Below are 14,982 nucleotides of genomic sequence, written 5' to 3' on the forward strand. Positions count from 1 at the left end.
TATCAAAAATTTGTGATTGTTTTATGGAGCATAAAAAAATTTGTTCATCAATAAAATTGATGAGATAACGCTTTCAATGGTATTTCTAATATAAAATCAAACAATAAAATTTAGATCTTTTAATTTTTTTTATACTGAAATCTATGATAATCAATGATGATAATTATTTGAATAAATAAAATAAATAAACATTTAATAAAATACATTTAAAAGATGAAAATATTAATGAAAATTAAATTTGAAATAATAATAACAGCGAGTCATTACAATACGATGATGAATTAATTAATTTTTAAATAAATTAATTTTCAATTTATCCAAGATATATGGATAATAGTAAATTTGCAAAAAAAAAAAATAAATAAATTTTTAAATGGAATATTTATTTATTTATCGTGCTGATCATACTCTTGTCATAATTATTTTTCGACAAATTTTAAATCATCATAATCATCATTATGTCGACATGTTAAACTATGCTTGTATATTATTTTTATAATTATTCATTTTAATTTTAAATATATCATGGCTTTTTATACCAGCAACACCAAGCTACATGATGTTTATATTTTTTTTGGGAGGAAATCATTAACCAGGATATTTTATTTCTACATAATTTAACCAGGATATATTTTAAGCATGACCTTTATCATGATAGCTCCTCAATTACTAAACTAAAAATAAACAAGCTATGAATATTTTGCATAGATTACAGTTGGTTTACAAAGTACAATTAAATTATAATAACTGCAACGCCTGATGCTTAAATTGACATTGACGAGTATCGTTCGACTGACACTGCAGTCAATCAATAAACAACTTTTTTAACTTCACTTACATTGATAAATTATATGAATATGTATATATTCAATCAAGGCCATAGTGTCTCAAATTTTGTAAATAATTCAATAATAAATTATCACATCAGATAAAAAAATAAATCAAATAAAACCCTCAAGTATAAAAAAAAAAATTTTATACTTTTCTCAACTTTGAAAAACAAATGTATATAAGTTTGATGAAAAGTTCAAAATTGTTATACTATTAAATAAAAGAAAAATCTTGTTTCTAAAGCTTGAAAAGAATAAGGGTAAAAAACACATGATTGCTTTACCCCTAGATCTAATCTTATCAGCGCATTTTGTCTGGAAAAAAAAAAAAAAAATCAACTCAAAGAAAACCTACGAATCTTTTTTATTCATTTATCTTTTTTTTTTTTTTGATATTTACTATAAGAATATTTTTATCATAACTATATAATTTTGACGAGCAATTTTCATTCAAGAATCAAAGTTAATTTTACACGTGTACTACAAATTTTTTCATGTTCCCTGATTTTACCGAAAAAAAATAGAATAAATAAAAGACACAACATGAAAAAAAAAATATATATATATAATACAATAATTAATCTATTTTTTTATATGCAAAGTAGATAAATTTGTCAAACACGACATCATTTTATTCGCCGGCGCAAACTCAACCCCACTATTTTACAAAACCTTGCAAACTTGCTTGACCGTTGTGATCATTTTCAGTCGACGCTCGTATTTACACCGTGATTGTTCCTCATAAAATTAAAATCGAAATCAATCTTAAACAATCGAAATCCCAGTATCAAATTAAAAAAAAAATAAAAAATATCTAAAAAATTTTAAACAAACAAACAACCCTTAAATCAAAAGAAAAAAAAAAACCTCAATAACATATTTTTGTTTATTTAAAAAAGTAAAAATAATAATCGTTAATTTAAAAAAAAAACCTGTTAGTTATTTAATCAAATAAATGAAAAGCAAAAAAAAAAAAAAAAACCATTCAGTGAAAATGCCACAAATGTATTGTAAAAAAAGTGAATTGTAATTTAAAAAAAAAAATGGAATCAACAACCGAATATTGGAATACAACAAAAAATAATAATTTTTCATCAAGCAGTATAATTGAAGAAATAAATGTTGAACGTTTAATTGGACCACGAAGAGATTCTTTGTACATTGTATTACCAATAACAATAATATATTTATCAATATTTTTAACTGGTATTATTGGCAATGTCAGCACGTGTATTGTTATATCACGCAACAAGTCAATGCATACAGCAACAAATTATTATTTATTTAGTCTTGCAATATCTGATTTATTATTATTAATTGCTGGTTTACCAGTTGAAATATATTCAGTATGGTCAAAATATCCATATATATTTGGTGAATATTTTTGTATATTACGTGGTTTATTTGCTGAATGTTCAACATATGCAAGTGTATTAACAATAACAGCATTTACTGTTGAACGTTATTTTGCAATATGTCATCCATTTTTATCTCATACAATGTCAAAATTATCACGTGCTATTAAATTAATATTAATAATATGGTTTATTGCATTAACATTTTCAATACCACAAGCATTACAATTTGGTATTGTACAACATAAAAAAATACATCCTGATTTTATAATTTGTACATTAAAAACAATATTTATCAAACATTCATTTGAATTATCAACATTATTATTTTTTATAATACCAATGACTGTTATAACAGTATTGTATATTATGATTGGTTTAAAATTAAGAAAATCAAATTTAATGAAAAATAATAATAATGTACGTAGTCAAAGAGGTGGTAGTAATAATAAATTTCATAAAGAAAATAAACACAGAGGTAGATCATCAAGAAGAGTTTTAAAAATGCTTGGTAAGTATTTTTTTTTTTTTTTTCTATTTAACATCTCTCCGAAATTTTTTATTTTTATTGTAGGTTTCTTTGTTTGTTCATGTTTTAACCATCAACTTTATTTTCAACTATTATCAGATTATTTTTTCGATCGTCTTGGTTTGATTGTGACTGAGTCAATAATTTTAATTGAAAATAATAATAAAACTAAATTTTTATATAGCTGAAAAAGTAGCTAATTAAGTTGATTAATAATAATTTTAAAAAAAATTAAAACTCTATTGTTAGTTATTAGAGAAATATTTAAAAAAGTATTTTGTCGCGAGTTGAATATGTTGATCGATAATCGATTTTACCTTAAAATACATAAACAGTTTGTGTTTATACATGAAAATAAAAACTCATTGGTTAAATATTTTTTAAATTAAATACTTAAATAATTATTTAAAATATATAGTTTGTGTATTAACAACTCAATCAAATAAATGCGGTCATGTTCTCATTAACCTCCAGACTTGTTTCGGTTATTCAAGGTTCATTTTACCAAATGAAGAATTTTAAATACATTTTAAATACATCTCAATATCATTAACAAATCATTATTATTGTAAATAAATTAAAAACATTATAATAAATTTATAATTCATGAAAATACTTGAATTTAATTTTAACAATTTATTCATATATTTTTAGTCAAAAAAAACATTCAACAGTTTAACATTTAAATAATAAAAAAATAGGATATTTAATTTTTTTTTATAATCTAGAAAACATTAATTAAAATATCATTAAATAAAAAAAATTTACAAATAAAATTTTTAAATAAAAGTCAATCACAATATTTCAATAATATTTAAATTTTTTATTATATTTTTTTAAATAATATTTAAAGTTTTTTTCTTGTATAAATCATTCATATCACGCAAGTTAAATAGAAAAAAATTTTTATCAATAAACTATGTCCTACCAGTGTTTATTAAAAGGGCCAAAATAAATGACCCTAAAAAAGAAAAAAAATATTCAAACAAATATATTTTTTTATAAAAACAAAAGTTGTGTGAAAAGGTGGAAGATAAGGATCGATTACTTCAAGCTTTTAGTCTAAAAAAAAAAGTGTTGAAATAATTTTTTCCCTCAAGAGCTTTTATTTAGGATATCAGGAAATGTGATTGTTTTTTTTTTTTTTTTTTCTAAATCATTACCCAAACATTTGATGTTTTATTTTCGTAAATTTTGTATCATGTTAATTGGATAAGTGTCTATTGACAGGACCACTTGATGACAGTATTGAGTGTCACATATTTTCTCAAAGAAAAAAATTCATTAGAATATTTAAAAACTAGTATTTATTAAAAATACATATTTCAAAAATTTAAATTTGTTATTTATACTAGAAAAAAAATGTATTAAAAAATAAATAATATTAGAATAATAATAGAAATAAAAATAGCCACTTGTTATAGTTGAAAAAAAAAAAAAGAAAAACGATATTTAAAATTTAAATTTTTGTGAATGCATTTATTTACAATGAGCTAAATATGATTCAATGAACAATGAATTAACTGTTTGCAATGAAAATGTTTAATTTCAGTTTGTTCATTCATAAATTTGACATGTAATTATTAACTTAAATACAACAATGAAATTTAAAATAATTATTAAAATATTAAAGAAGCTATTTCATTTTAAACAATATAATTTTATTTTTTTATTCAAATGATTTATGACATAAATAATTGTCATTTTATTTCCTTATTTATTCATTATTTTTAATTATTATAAAATATAATTAATATTCTTGAACTTTAACTTTATACATAAAATAAAAAATGACTTAAAAATTTTTTTAAAATTATTTTAAACATGACAGTTTGATTGCCGGATGGAATACACGTTTCTCAATAACATGATGTTTTTTTATTTTTTTTTACTTTGTTTTGCAATTACAAGCTGTGTAATCAGACAAGATAACAACAGTTATTCTTCCTTTTTTTTTTTTTATTAAATTATTGGGAATTTTCAACAGCATTAAATACTCGATATTCAATGGTACATCAAGGACATAATGCCATACTGATAATTTAATTATTTATAGACTTGATGAAAGCAGTGGATTATCTAAGCGTCATTTTTCCATTTACCATATTATTTATTTTTTTTTTTTTATCATTTTTTAACGCAGTAGAAATGGCTTTAATGTAATTCGATTATTTTTTACATTTTTAATAGAAATATTTCTCTGGATTTCTTTCTGTAATTTTCTGTATTACTCTGGCTGTTAGAAAAAAATCTAGAGAAATATTTTCATCATATTAAAAAATTATTTTTACCATTTAAGGTTCATTTTTTATATTTTAAAATACTTAAACTACTCTTGTTCAAATATTATTTAAAATTTCGATTTGACAAATTTCGAAAAATGACAAAAAGCTGTAGAAATATTTTCACCAAAGATGACCCGATCTATTTATAAATTAACTATGTAATTTTGAAAATAATGAAAAAAATTTTTGATTAAGTTAAACCTTATAAATTATAATATGAATATACGTGAGTGGTTTTTCATATTTACCAGAAAAAACTTTTTGGGAAATACGTTTTATAAGAAAAATTATTACTTTTATTTTTTTTTTTATTTTTATTTGTGGTTTATATATACAAGTATAAGAGTCACTGACTGATGGGATGTATAAAAACGATCGTGAAAGATAATGGCACTATGCTCGAAAAGATATCATTAGCACCTTTTATTTTTATTTGTTTGTTTTTTTTTTTTTTTTTATTCTATATGATATTTTATTTTTCCTGTATTATTTTTAATATTTTTTAATTAGTTTTTTTTTAAAACTGTATCATTACATTTCTTTGGTGCAACGACTTTCATAGATAGAAAAAAAAAAACTCAAATTAAATTTCTAAGCAACAGATGCTCACGATAAGACGATAATAGTCGTATTTTTAATCAATAAAAGCCAAATTGCTTCTCAGTTCTCCAAGTGATTTTTATTTTTTATTTATTTTTTTATTTTCTTTTTAATGTGATGGAACAACTGTTTCATCAAATAAAAATATATATAAATAAATATATAGATCCGGAATTAAGTGCAAACAAAAATTACCAATACGAAATTTCAAAAAATTACAATACGACCTTTTTAAAATTCAATTTTAACCGAATTGCATCTAAATGACATCTAATTAGTATACTTTTATCTTTTTGTAATTAAATTTAAGATGAAAATATTCATAAATATTTGCATTCCATGAAAAAAAAGCCATAAATAAATCAAAAAATTACTATAAATAAACAAACAAGCAAATATTTATTCAAAAAAAAACTGGGAAAACTGGTTAAAACAGAGCAAAAAAAAAAAATAATAACGGATGTTAAAAAATTTTTTTTTAAACCCACAAATCGTCTCAAGGTTGTCATGAACGACATTTTTAGTAAAAATAAAAAAATATCCAAAATAAGAAATAAATAAAAAATTTTTAAAAAAAAACATTCCAGTGGAAAAATTTATATATTTAAAAAAAAAAACGAAAAAAATTACAACGGACTTTGAGTTATTTTAAAATAATATATATAGAACAAAATTATAAATTTTAAATTTTGTTTAAAAAAAAATAATTAATTTTAAAAACTATATCAGTGTAAATGATTGAATAATAATTTTTTTGCATTTAAAATTTATGGATAAAAAATTATTTATTCGTAAAAATAAATAATTTAAGTGTTTTATAAAATTCAGTGACAAATATAAATTGACCAAGTATATTCATGACGAAACTATTCAACAATATTGCTTTGATTCATTCAAAATTTACTGAATACGATGGTAATTATGACCATTGTGATGTTTAATGTACACTGAACTTTGAACCGTTTATAACACAGCTATACACTGAAATTATGAGTGTGTATTTTCAAATTTTTTATAATTATTCTGTATGTCAAAATTTGAATTTTTATTAATTTTATTAAATTAAAAACAAATGATAGCATTAAAAAATTTTTTTTGTATTAGTAACATATAAATCAGCCAATCTTGGAGTAATCAGTGAAATATTTTCATCAAAAATTATTTGAAATTAACATTTTTGATAAGATATAAGCATTCGTTAATTTTTCACTCAACTATAAAATTTCTATCAGTTAATTTGAAATTAGTTTTTGCACGTGTTACTCTTGCACGTGTAATCAAAATTTTTTAAAATTAAAAAAACAAATTATCTATAATTAAAAAATACGTACGAAAATTTATTTAAATTTAATTAAATTTTTCATAATTAATTATATTTTAATTTAATATACACGTTTCAAGTAATTTTATAAAATTTAAAAAACAGATAATGAATGAGAAAATAATAATACGTAAAAAAAAAAAAAAAAAATAGTAGTTTTGAAGGTCAGAACTAGGTGTATATGCAATATGCATTCAGCTGTATAAACATGGCGCCATCAGTCAATCCATCAAATATTATCAACGATGCATTTACAAAATTACATTATAATAAAATTGTTAAACTAATCAATGGTCTATACAATATGATGATGGAATTCATCAAATTATCATCAAGCTTATTAGAGTGTCATAATTATTTTATCAAAAAAGAAAAAAAAAAAAACGTTTTTTTTTTTATATCAACGTGATAAGCTTTGCCATACGCTAAACATCAAAGCCAAATGTGAACGATTAAAATTTTATATATTTATAAATTGTTGTTATTTTAATATAAATATTTTTTTAATTTTATTATTGTTATAAATGACTACTAATAGCCAACGATTTTTAGCTCCGAGTATTTTTAGCTCTAAATTTTCCATTTTTTTTTTCTTTTTGAACTTCCCGCGTTTTTATTTTTTTTTGAATATTTTTTTTTTTTCATTTAGCTTATAGTTTTTATTTGAAATTTTAATATTAATTTTGTATTATTTTTATATAACCATTTGGAAAGTGTGAAGATGCCAAGTACTTCCGACTGTCATTTGAATAACTCCAAGATGTTATTTATTGGCTTTGATCATAAGCCAATATACTTTTATCTTTTCATTAATTTAGCCTTGACTATCATCACTTATTGATTTCAATTATTAATAAATTATTGTTTTTATAAATAACATTTTTTTTTTTTTTTGTATTATTTATTAAGAAAAAATTTTATTTATAATGATAAAATTAAATATAGATTATTTTTTTTTTTTTTTATTTTACATTTTTTTGTTATCTATATTCCATTCACATCTCCGGAAGCATATTGAATCATGACATTAACGTATTTAATTACAGCTATATAAATTGAATAATAATTTTGTTAAAAAAAAAAATTATCAACTTATATTTTTTATAAGAAAAAAAAATATTTTCAATTTTAAAAATATTAAACAACATTATGATTATTAATATTATTATTTAAATTTTCTATTTGTAATTTTTTTAACTGTCATAATTTGATAGATTATTATTCTTAAAAAATTATCAAGAATATTTAATTGATACCAAGAAACACCTAATGATATTGTCTCAAGTTGATCGATTAACTAGTTTTTTTTTTTAATTTTATTGTTATTATTATGCATATAGATTTTAATGATAAAAAAAAAAAAAATAATTATGCAGTTTTGTCTTGTAAAATACAACAGTTTAGAAAAAACAATTTTTTTTATTTTTTTTTAGCATTTTGAATGATGCTTTGTAAACCATAAAAATAGGTAGAATAAATTTTTCATATTGATTCGTTTTTAATTGTGTCTTTTTTTTTTTAAAATATTATTTATCATTTTTTTTTTTATTTATACTTTAAAAGTATGTAACATTGTTGTTTTAAAAAACAGATAAAAAAAATTTCAATGATAATTATTATATGTCTTAATGATGAATGATTAAAAAAAAAAAAAAAATTCTCGTTTTTCTTTTGAATAAATAAAATGAAACACAAAATTAAAAATTATTTTTTCAAATGTATTTGCCATGTTTTATTACCCAATTAATAGACTATTAATTTTTTTTTTTTTTTAAATTAATATCTGGTTTTTTCTATAAGATAATTTTTCATTTGAAAAAATTTTTAAATAAAAATATTGGAACAAAGTGATTGATTTAATCTTGACAGAAATTCATTATTTTTTTTTTTTTTTTCATTGCAACCCTTGACTGAGTAATGCATTTAATTTATCAAAGTTGAATATGTATTATTTTCCTAGAAAATTCATTAGCCTTCTAAAACGATAAATGTTCATGCATTATTTTTTTTTTCAATATTGTAGTTATTTTATGATTATAATATTTGCTCACTAATTGTACATAGTTGAATTTTTCTATAGACAAATATCGTAATTACGTAAAAAAAAATTTATTAAAAATAAAAATAAAATTGCGTGTGTTACAGTTAAATAAATTCTACTATTTCGAATAATCATTTCTAGCGATAATAATAAAATAAAAACTCATTTAAAATATAACTTTTGTTGGTGAAATTTTTTAGTAAATGTATTTATTTTTTTTCCACAACAATAAAATATACAAAATTTATTTAATTTTTATCTTTTTAGTATGCATCTGCATTGCGTTCTTTATATGCTGGTGCCCTTTTCACATCCAAAGACTGATTGCGATCCATGGAACAAGAAATGATCATGTTACATCTAAAAACAGCTGGATTGAATATCTCTACATCGTATTCACGTACATTTCTGGAATTTTTTACTATGTTTCAACGACAATTAATCCAATTCTTTACAACATAATGTCAAATAAATTTAGAGAAGCATTTATGGTAAGTTTAACAAAAAAAATATAAATATTATATTAGTTGTTAATTATTGTATTATAAATAGGAAACATTGGCAAGTTGTGGTAATAATAAATCTTCTGAGGCACCACATGAACAACGTTCATACTCAAGTTTATCAAGATCACATCAAAAAACAATTGGTATGTTTGGTTCACGTACAATTGGTGGTAATGGTGTTGCACAAGATAATTCTGATTGTTCTGGTAATTCAAATAATGATGATGGTTCACGTCAAAGTACCTCAGCAGCATGTCAATCAAAAATCGAAACAGTTAAAAATAATAAATCGAAAAATATAAAATACAATAAAATTAAAAAATCTAAAAATAATATTATTGAAAATATTGATACTAACTTTGATGATAAAAATGATAATAAATCATCAATTATTAGTGTTAAAAAATCACAAATAATTAATGATAATAATGATAATAAAAATAATGTTGTTAAATTTTTAACAAATGGTAAAAATAATTCAAATAATTGTAATAAAAAATGGTGGAGATATATTAAATTATTACCAACTAAAAAATCATTTAAATTAACAACAAGATCAACAAATGATAATAATAATGTTGATATACAAAGCAATCGTGAAGAATACTCAATGACATCTTGTTATGTTGATGGTGATCATCGTTTAGTTTAAATTAATTACGAGTGAAATTATAAAATTATTTTCTTCAAAATAACTTGAAATTATAATAAAATTATAAAATCGTTTAAAACGAGAAAAAAATAATCAGTAATTTCTTGAAATTACTCGGAATTTCGAAAATCAGAAAACATCAATGTTTCTTGAATGCCTGCAAATTTTCATGTTGAATTTAAATTTTTTGTCTAATTACATAAAAATCACAAGGTTCTAAAATATTTATAAAACTTTTCAAATAAATAAAACCATTTGTTTTTATTTAATAAACAATATTGACTCAAAAATAAACTATATAAAATCAAAATTAATATAAAGCTCAAAAGCTAATTTATCGCTATTTTAAAATATAATTATTTAAACACAATAAATACTTTTTTTTATTAAATATAATTTTTTTATTATTGAACATTAAGTTGTAAGTTTAAAAAAAAAATTTATATGTGTATGTGAAAATGTAAAAATGATTGATAAATTTAATGACGAATGATAAGTCGATGATTGAAAATTATGGATATTTATGAGCTTAATACAACTGGGGTCATAATGCCCCTGAACTGATAATTAAAAAAGAAAAAAATAAATTTACATTCAATTTCCGCATCGAATAAATGACGAATGTTATTTACCAAAGGATAGGCATTGTCATAAATATATACCGATAAATAATAAATTTTATTAATAATTAAAATTATAAGTAAATATATTATTGATATATTTAAGTAATTAAATTTCTTTTTTCTTTTTATATTTAAATGTTTTTGTTCTATACATTAAGACTGGTAGCTGTTGTTTTTAATAAATGTTTAAAATATTTAAATAATTATTAAGTTAAATTTTTTAAATACTAATAATACTGTGATACTATGTTTATTAAAGATGTGTATCTATGAAATTTATTGTACATATATATATGTAATAAAATATTTAACAATAAACAATATATTGTTTAGTAATTTAAGAAAAAAAAAAATTTTATTATTAAAATTAACTGGCTAATATTTTTGTTAAATTTAATTTTTTAGGTTTTTATTAAAATTTTTCTATAAATAATTTCTATTGTTATTTTTAAGTTAAGATTTTTTAAATTTAATTTTAATAAAAAAAAATTATTTTAATTTATATTTGTTTTATTTATTTTAGTATTTAAAAAAATACTAATAAAATTTTTTTAAATGGTTTATTATTCATAAGTACTTGTGTATTTATAAATAGAAATTTTTTTGATTGATCAATCAGACCAAATATATTTGAACATCAACAACCTCAAGTTAATCCATCAATGGTTAAAAGTAATTAGTGTTAACTACATATTTCTAATGATGATCATCATCATGATGAAGGACAAATGAAAAAAAATAAAACAAGATTTATTTGTTCACCTCGAGTTTTAACATTTAATTTTATTATATTTCAACAAAATTTATTCAATGCAAGGTGACAATTTCTTTATAATACGCCAACATTCTTAAACTATAAAAAATAAAAATAATAGCAATTAATTATTCAAATAAGATAAAAAACAAATAAATAAGCCAAAAATTTTTTTGAATTTCAAATTAAAATTTGATTAAAAACTAACATTTTGTCATAGAATTAAATTACTTAAAAATACATAAATGACTTGAATGATTGTGCAATTTGTGTATTTGTTTTATGCAATGTTTGATTAATATTTTTTTTTGTTTATTATATTGCTGTCATTTTTTTTTTCTCAATGATAATTACAACATTGCTGCCACAAGTTAAATTATGTTAATAAATTCATCAAAGTATACAACAAAAATTAATTTCATAATATCTATAAATAGTTAACAATAAAATTAAAGATAAATAATTACTTTATTATTGTTTTTTCTTATTTAATTTATGATTAATAACAAAATGGCAACAATAAATTATCTAGGCAGTTTATATTTATTTAAAAATTAAATATTATCATTAGCTTAATTTATCTAGATTAATTTAAAGAAAAAAAAACAATTACTGCACATTGTGATAAGAATATTTTAAAATAAAAAAAAATAATAATTCAAGGAATGTATACAGAAATAATAAAATATTTCTTGTATTTGTTTTTTCAAGATAAATTGATTTTTGTTTTTTTAAAAAAAACTTTAGGTACTGGTTTGATAGCCCAACGACAAATAAAATATATGACAATTTTATGGTATACTTTCTAAGCACTGTTTGATATGTTGCCAAGTTTGTAGACCCTGTAAAAAAAAAAAAGGCAAAAACAAATTTGTCAAACTTGAAATGATATAAATAAAAAAACTTATTTTTTTTTTTTATATTACCTTTCGTGACAGCTTGAATTGGAGGACGCAATAAGCAGTTAGTGCCTCTTTGAGATCTAAAACTTTTTGATTCTGAAATCTTTCAATGTCAGCCAAGGCTTTGTTTGTAAACAATCTGTAAAAAAAAAAAGTAATCCACCAAAATAAATTTAACATGTTGAATAAAAAAAAGTAGAAGAAAATTTAAAGTCAATTTTATTTTATAAATATATCTTACGTTAAATCATCATCAACTTGTTTGACATTATCTTGAATCATTGATATTCTTTGTTCCAATTTAGTGACTTTCATTTCTCTAACTTCTTCAGTATCAACAGAACCAAATAATCTTGACATAATACCAGATTTACCTTGTACTGTTTTATCTTTTTGTTCATATATTGCTTGCAATGTATCACTTGCATCATCTTTATTAACTTGTAATGATTCTTGACGTTTAACAACAGCTTGTAATGCTGATGCACCAAATAACCATTCTTTTAATTGATCAGCAATTAATTCTTCTTCTTCTAAATGACTATCAATAACAGAAGCAAGTGAATCAATATAATGACCTGATTTTTGTAAACAATCACCTAATTCTTGTTCAATTGCACTCCATTCACTAAATACACGACCATAATTTGCATGTAATTTATATAATGCATATTGTCTTTCAGCTAGACGTGCACGTACACGAAGAAGATTATTCAAATTATTCTATAAATATTAAAATAAAATTATTAAAGAAATTAATATAATTTTTCTAGTATTTTTTCATTGTTTACCTGAAGTTCAACTGCATATGTTTTAACTTCTTCAAATCTTTTATCAGGATTTTTAAGTCTAACAGCAATACTTAAAGCTTTTAATTTTGTTTCAGTCATTTGATGATATGCACTTTCTTTTATACTCTCTTTCCAGCCTTCTCTCATTTGTAAAAAACCCATCAAGTGTTTATCTTTTGACAGTACTGGATGTGATGATACACGAAGAAGAAAATTCTTTAAAAATAAAAAAAATCATCTTGAGGGTTACAAGTATTTTATTTGTTTGATTTTATTTACCTCTAGACCAGCTCGACGACGATCAACAAAATCAGGATCAAATGTATCAGTTGTTACTTTTTGCCAAGCATACAATACTTTTTTTTCTGGCAATGATGGTAATACAACAAATGGATAAGTCACTTCTAAATATGATCTTAACATTTCGAATTCTGTATAACGTCGCCATAGTGAACTTGAATTTGTCAATGCATCTTCAAAATTATCATCAATAACTCTGTAATAATTGTGTTAATTAAATTAATAATATTAAATTGTTTTTGTTTGTTTTTTAAATATAATTAACTAACTTTGTTTCAACAAGATAAACTGTGTAAAATTCACGTAAATTTAAACCACCATTTGCACGTTTTTCAGCTTCAACAATTGATATTTCCATATGATCCAACAGAGTATCCTAAAAATAATCAAAAAGAAATATACCACAAACTGATTATTCAATAAATTATTCACAATTGTAAAAAGGAATTATTAAAAATAAAATTTGTATGATATATTGATTGAATTAACAAGGTTAAAAAAAATAAAAATAGATAAATAATTTACCTCTTTTTGAATATCCAAACTATCCATGTCATTTGTATTTGTTACAATTTGATAATTACCATTTTGAAAAATACCTTCCATTGTTATAATTATTTATTTAATCAACAAACAATTTTTAGTTATTTTTTTAATTAACAAAATGTCATTGTTAAATTTTTTTAACTTTATTAATTATAATTTTTAACAAACACAATTAAAATTAATGACAGCTAAAAGGCGTCAACCAATTTGACATATTTAACTTGTCACTTGTCACGATGATCACGAGAATGACACAAAAAATACAATCAAAATATTTACATAAAAATTAACCGGTAATAATTATGTAATAATTGCTAATAAATTATATTAATTTTTAAACTTTAGCTTTGTTTATTTTATTCATTTTTTTCAACAACAATTTTACTGATTATTATTTTATTTATAAAATTGGCAGTTTTGTTATTTTTATATTCGATGTTTGAACATTTTTGGGTGTCAACCATTTTTATTTATAAATATTTGTTATTTTTTTATTTTTATTATTGTTATTATTTAATGTTAGCAGCCATTTTGAATAGAGCGCTTCTAGTGGCAGAAAATTAAACTCATTTGAAATTCGAAATACAATAGTGTACAATAGTAATTTTGACTTGAAAAAAATTAAATTTAATTATTTTAAATAATTAAAAATCTCATTGAATAATGTAAATTAATATTATATAATTTTAATAATTATTAAAATATTATTTTGACTGCACTAAAAATTAACTGGCTACGTGATACAGAAATTGGTTTGCAAGTATTCATTGGTACAAGTCGATCAGCAAGTCTCAACAATCTTAAAAAAAAATATTTTAGATACGGAAGTCTCAATTGCGTAGAAAATCCGGAGAAATCCGGAGAAAATCCGGAGAGATCCGGAGAAATTGTGATATTCTATTAAGAATAAGTGTAATTTTACTTTTTTCTAATTTAATTATAATTTA

The 14,982-nt window shown here is 21.0% G+C and overlaps 2 protein-coding genes across 2 annotated transcripts; one reads left to right on the top strand and one right to left on the bottom strand.

Annotated features, from left to right (window-relative positions):
• Positions 1-1,457: 1,457 nt before the first annotated feature.
• On the top strand, positions 1,458-11,094 carry LOC122859269 (pyrokinin-1 receptor-like). The gene is made up of 3 exons (XM_044162713.1): positions 1,458-2,696; positions 9,229-9,452; positions 9,514-11,094. Exons 1-3 carry the CDS (start codon positions 1,874-1,876, stop codon positions 10,117-10,119), a joined length of 1,653 nt encoding a protein of 550 aa, XP_044018648.1. The 5' UTR covers positions 1,458-1,873; the 3' UTR covers positions 10,120-11,094.
• LOC122859272 (sorting nexin-4-like) lies at positions 10,979-14,505 on the bottom strand. The gene is made up of 7 exons (XM_044162716.1): positions 14,015-14,505; positions 13,759-13,865; positions 13,469-13,685; positions 13,190-13,405; positions 12,640-13,121; positions 12,423-12,537; positions 10,979-12,338 (listed from the first exon to the last, which is right to left on the bottom strand). Exons 1-7 carry the CDS (start codon positions 14,093-14,095, stop codon positions 12,288-12,290), a joined length of 1,269 nt encoding a protein of 422 aa, XP_044018651.1. The 5' UTR covers positions 14,096-14,505; the 3' UTR covers positions 10,979-12,287.
• Positions 14,506-14,982: the final 477 nt, after the last annotated feature.

This window comes from Aphidius gifuensis, linkage group LG6 (genome assembly GCF_014905175.1).
Source record: "Aphidius gifuensis isolate YNYX2018 linkage group LG6, ASM1490517v1, whole genome shotgun sequence".
NCBI lineage: Eukaryota > Metazoa > Arthropoda > Insecta > Hymenoptera > Braconidae > Aphidius > Aphidius gifuensis.

Coding starts and splice junctions, on each gene's coding strand:
- LOC122859269 (XM_044162713.1), top strand. CDS start 1,874: ATGGAATCAACAACCGAATATTGGAATACAACAAAAAATAATAATTTT. Junction 2,697..9,228: donor AAGAGTTTTAAAAATGCTTG/GTAAGTATTTTT, acceptor TTATCTTTTTAG/TATGCATCTGCATTGCGTTC. Junction 9,453..9,513: donor AATTTAGAGAAGCATTTATG/GTAAGTTTAACA, acceptor TATTATAAATAG/GAAACATTGGCAAGTTGTGG.
- LOC122859272 (XM_044162716.1), bottom strand. CDS start 14,095: ATGGAAGGTATTTTTCAAAATGGTAATTATCAAATTGTAACAAATACA. Junction 13,866..14,014: donor GTTTGGATATTCAAAAAGAG/GTAAATTATTTA, acceptor GATTATTTTTAG/GATACTCTGTTGGATCATAT. Junction 13,406..13,468: donor GTCGTCGAGCTGGTCTAGAG/GTAAATAAAATC, acceptor TTATTTTTAAAG/AATTTTCTTCTTCGTGTATC.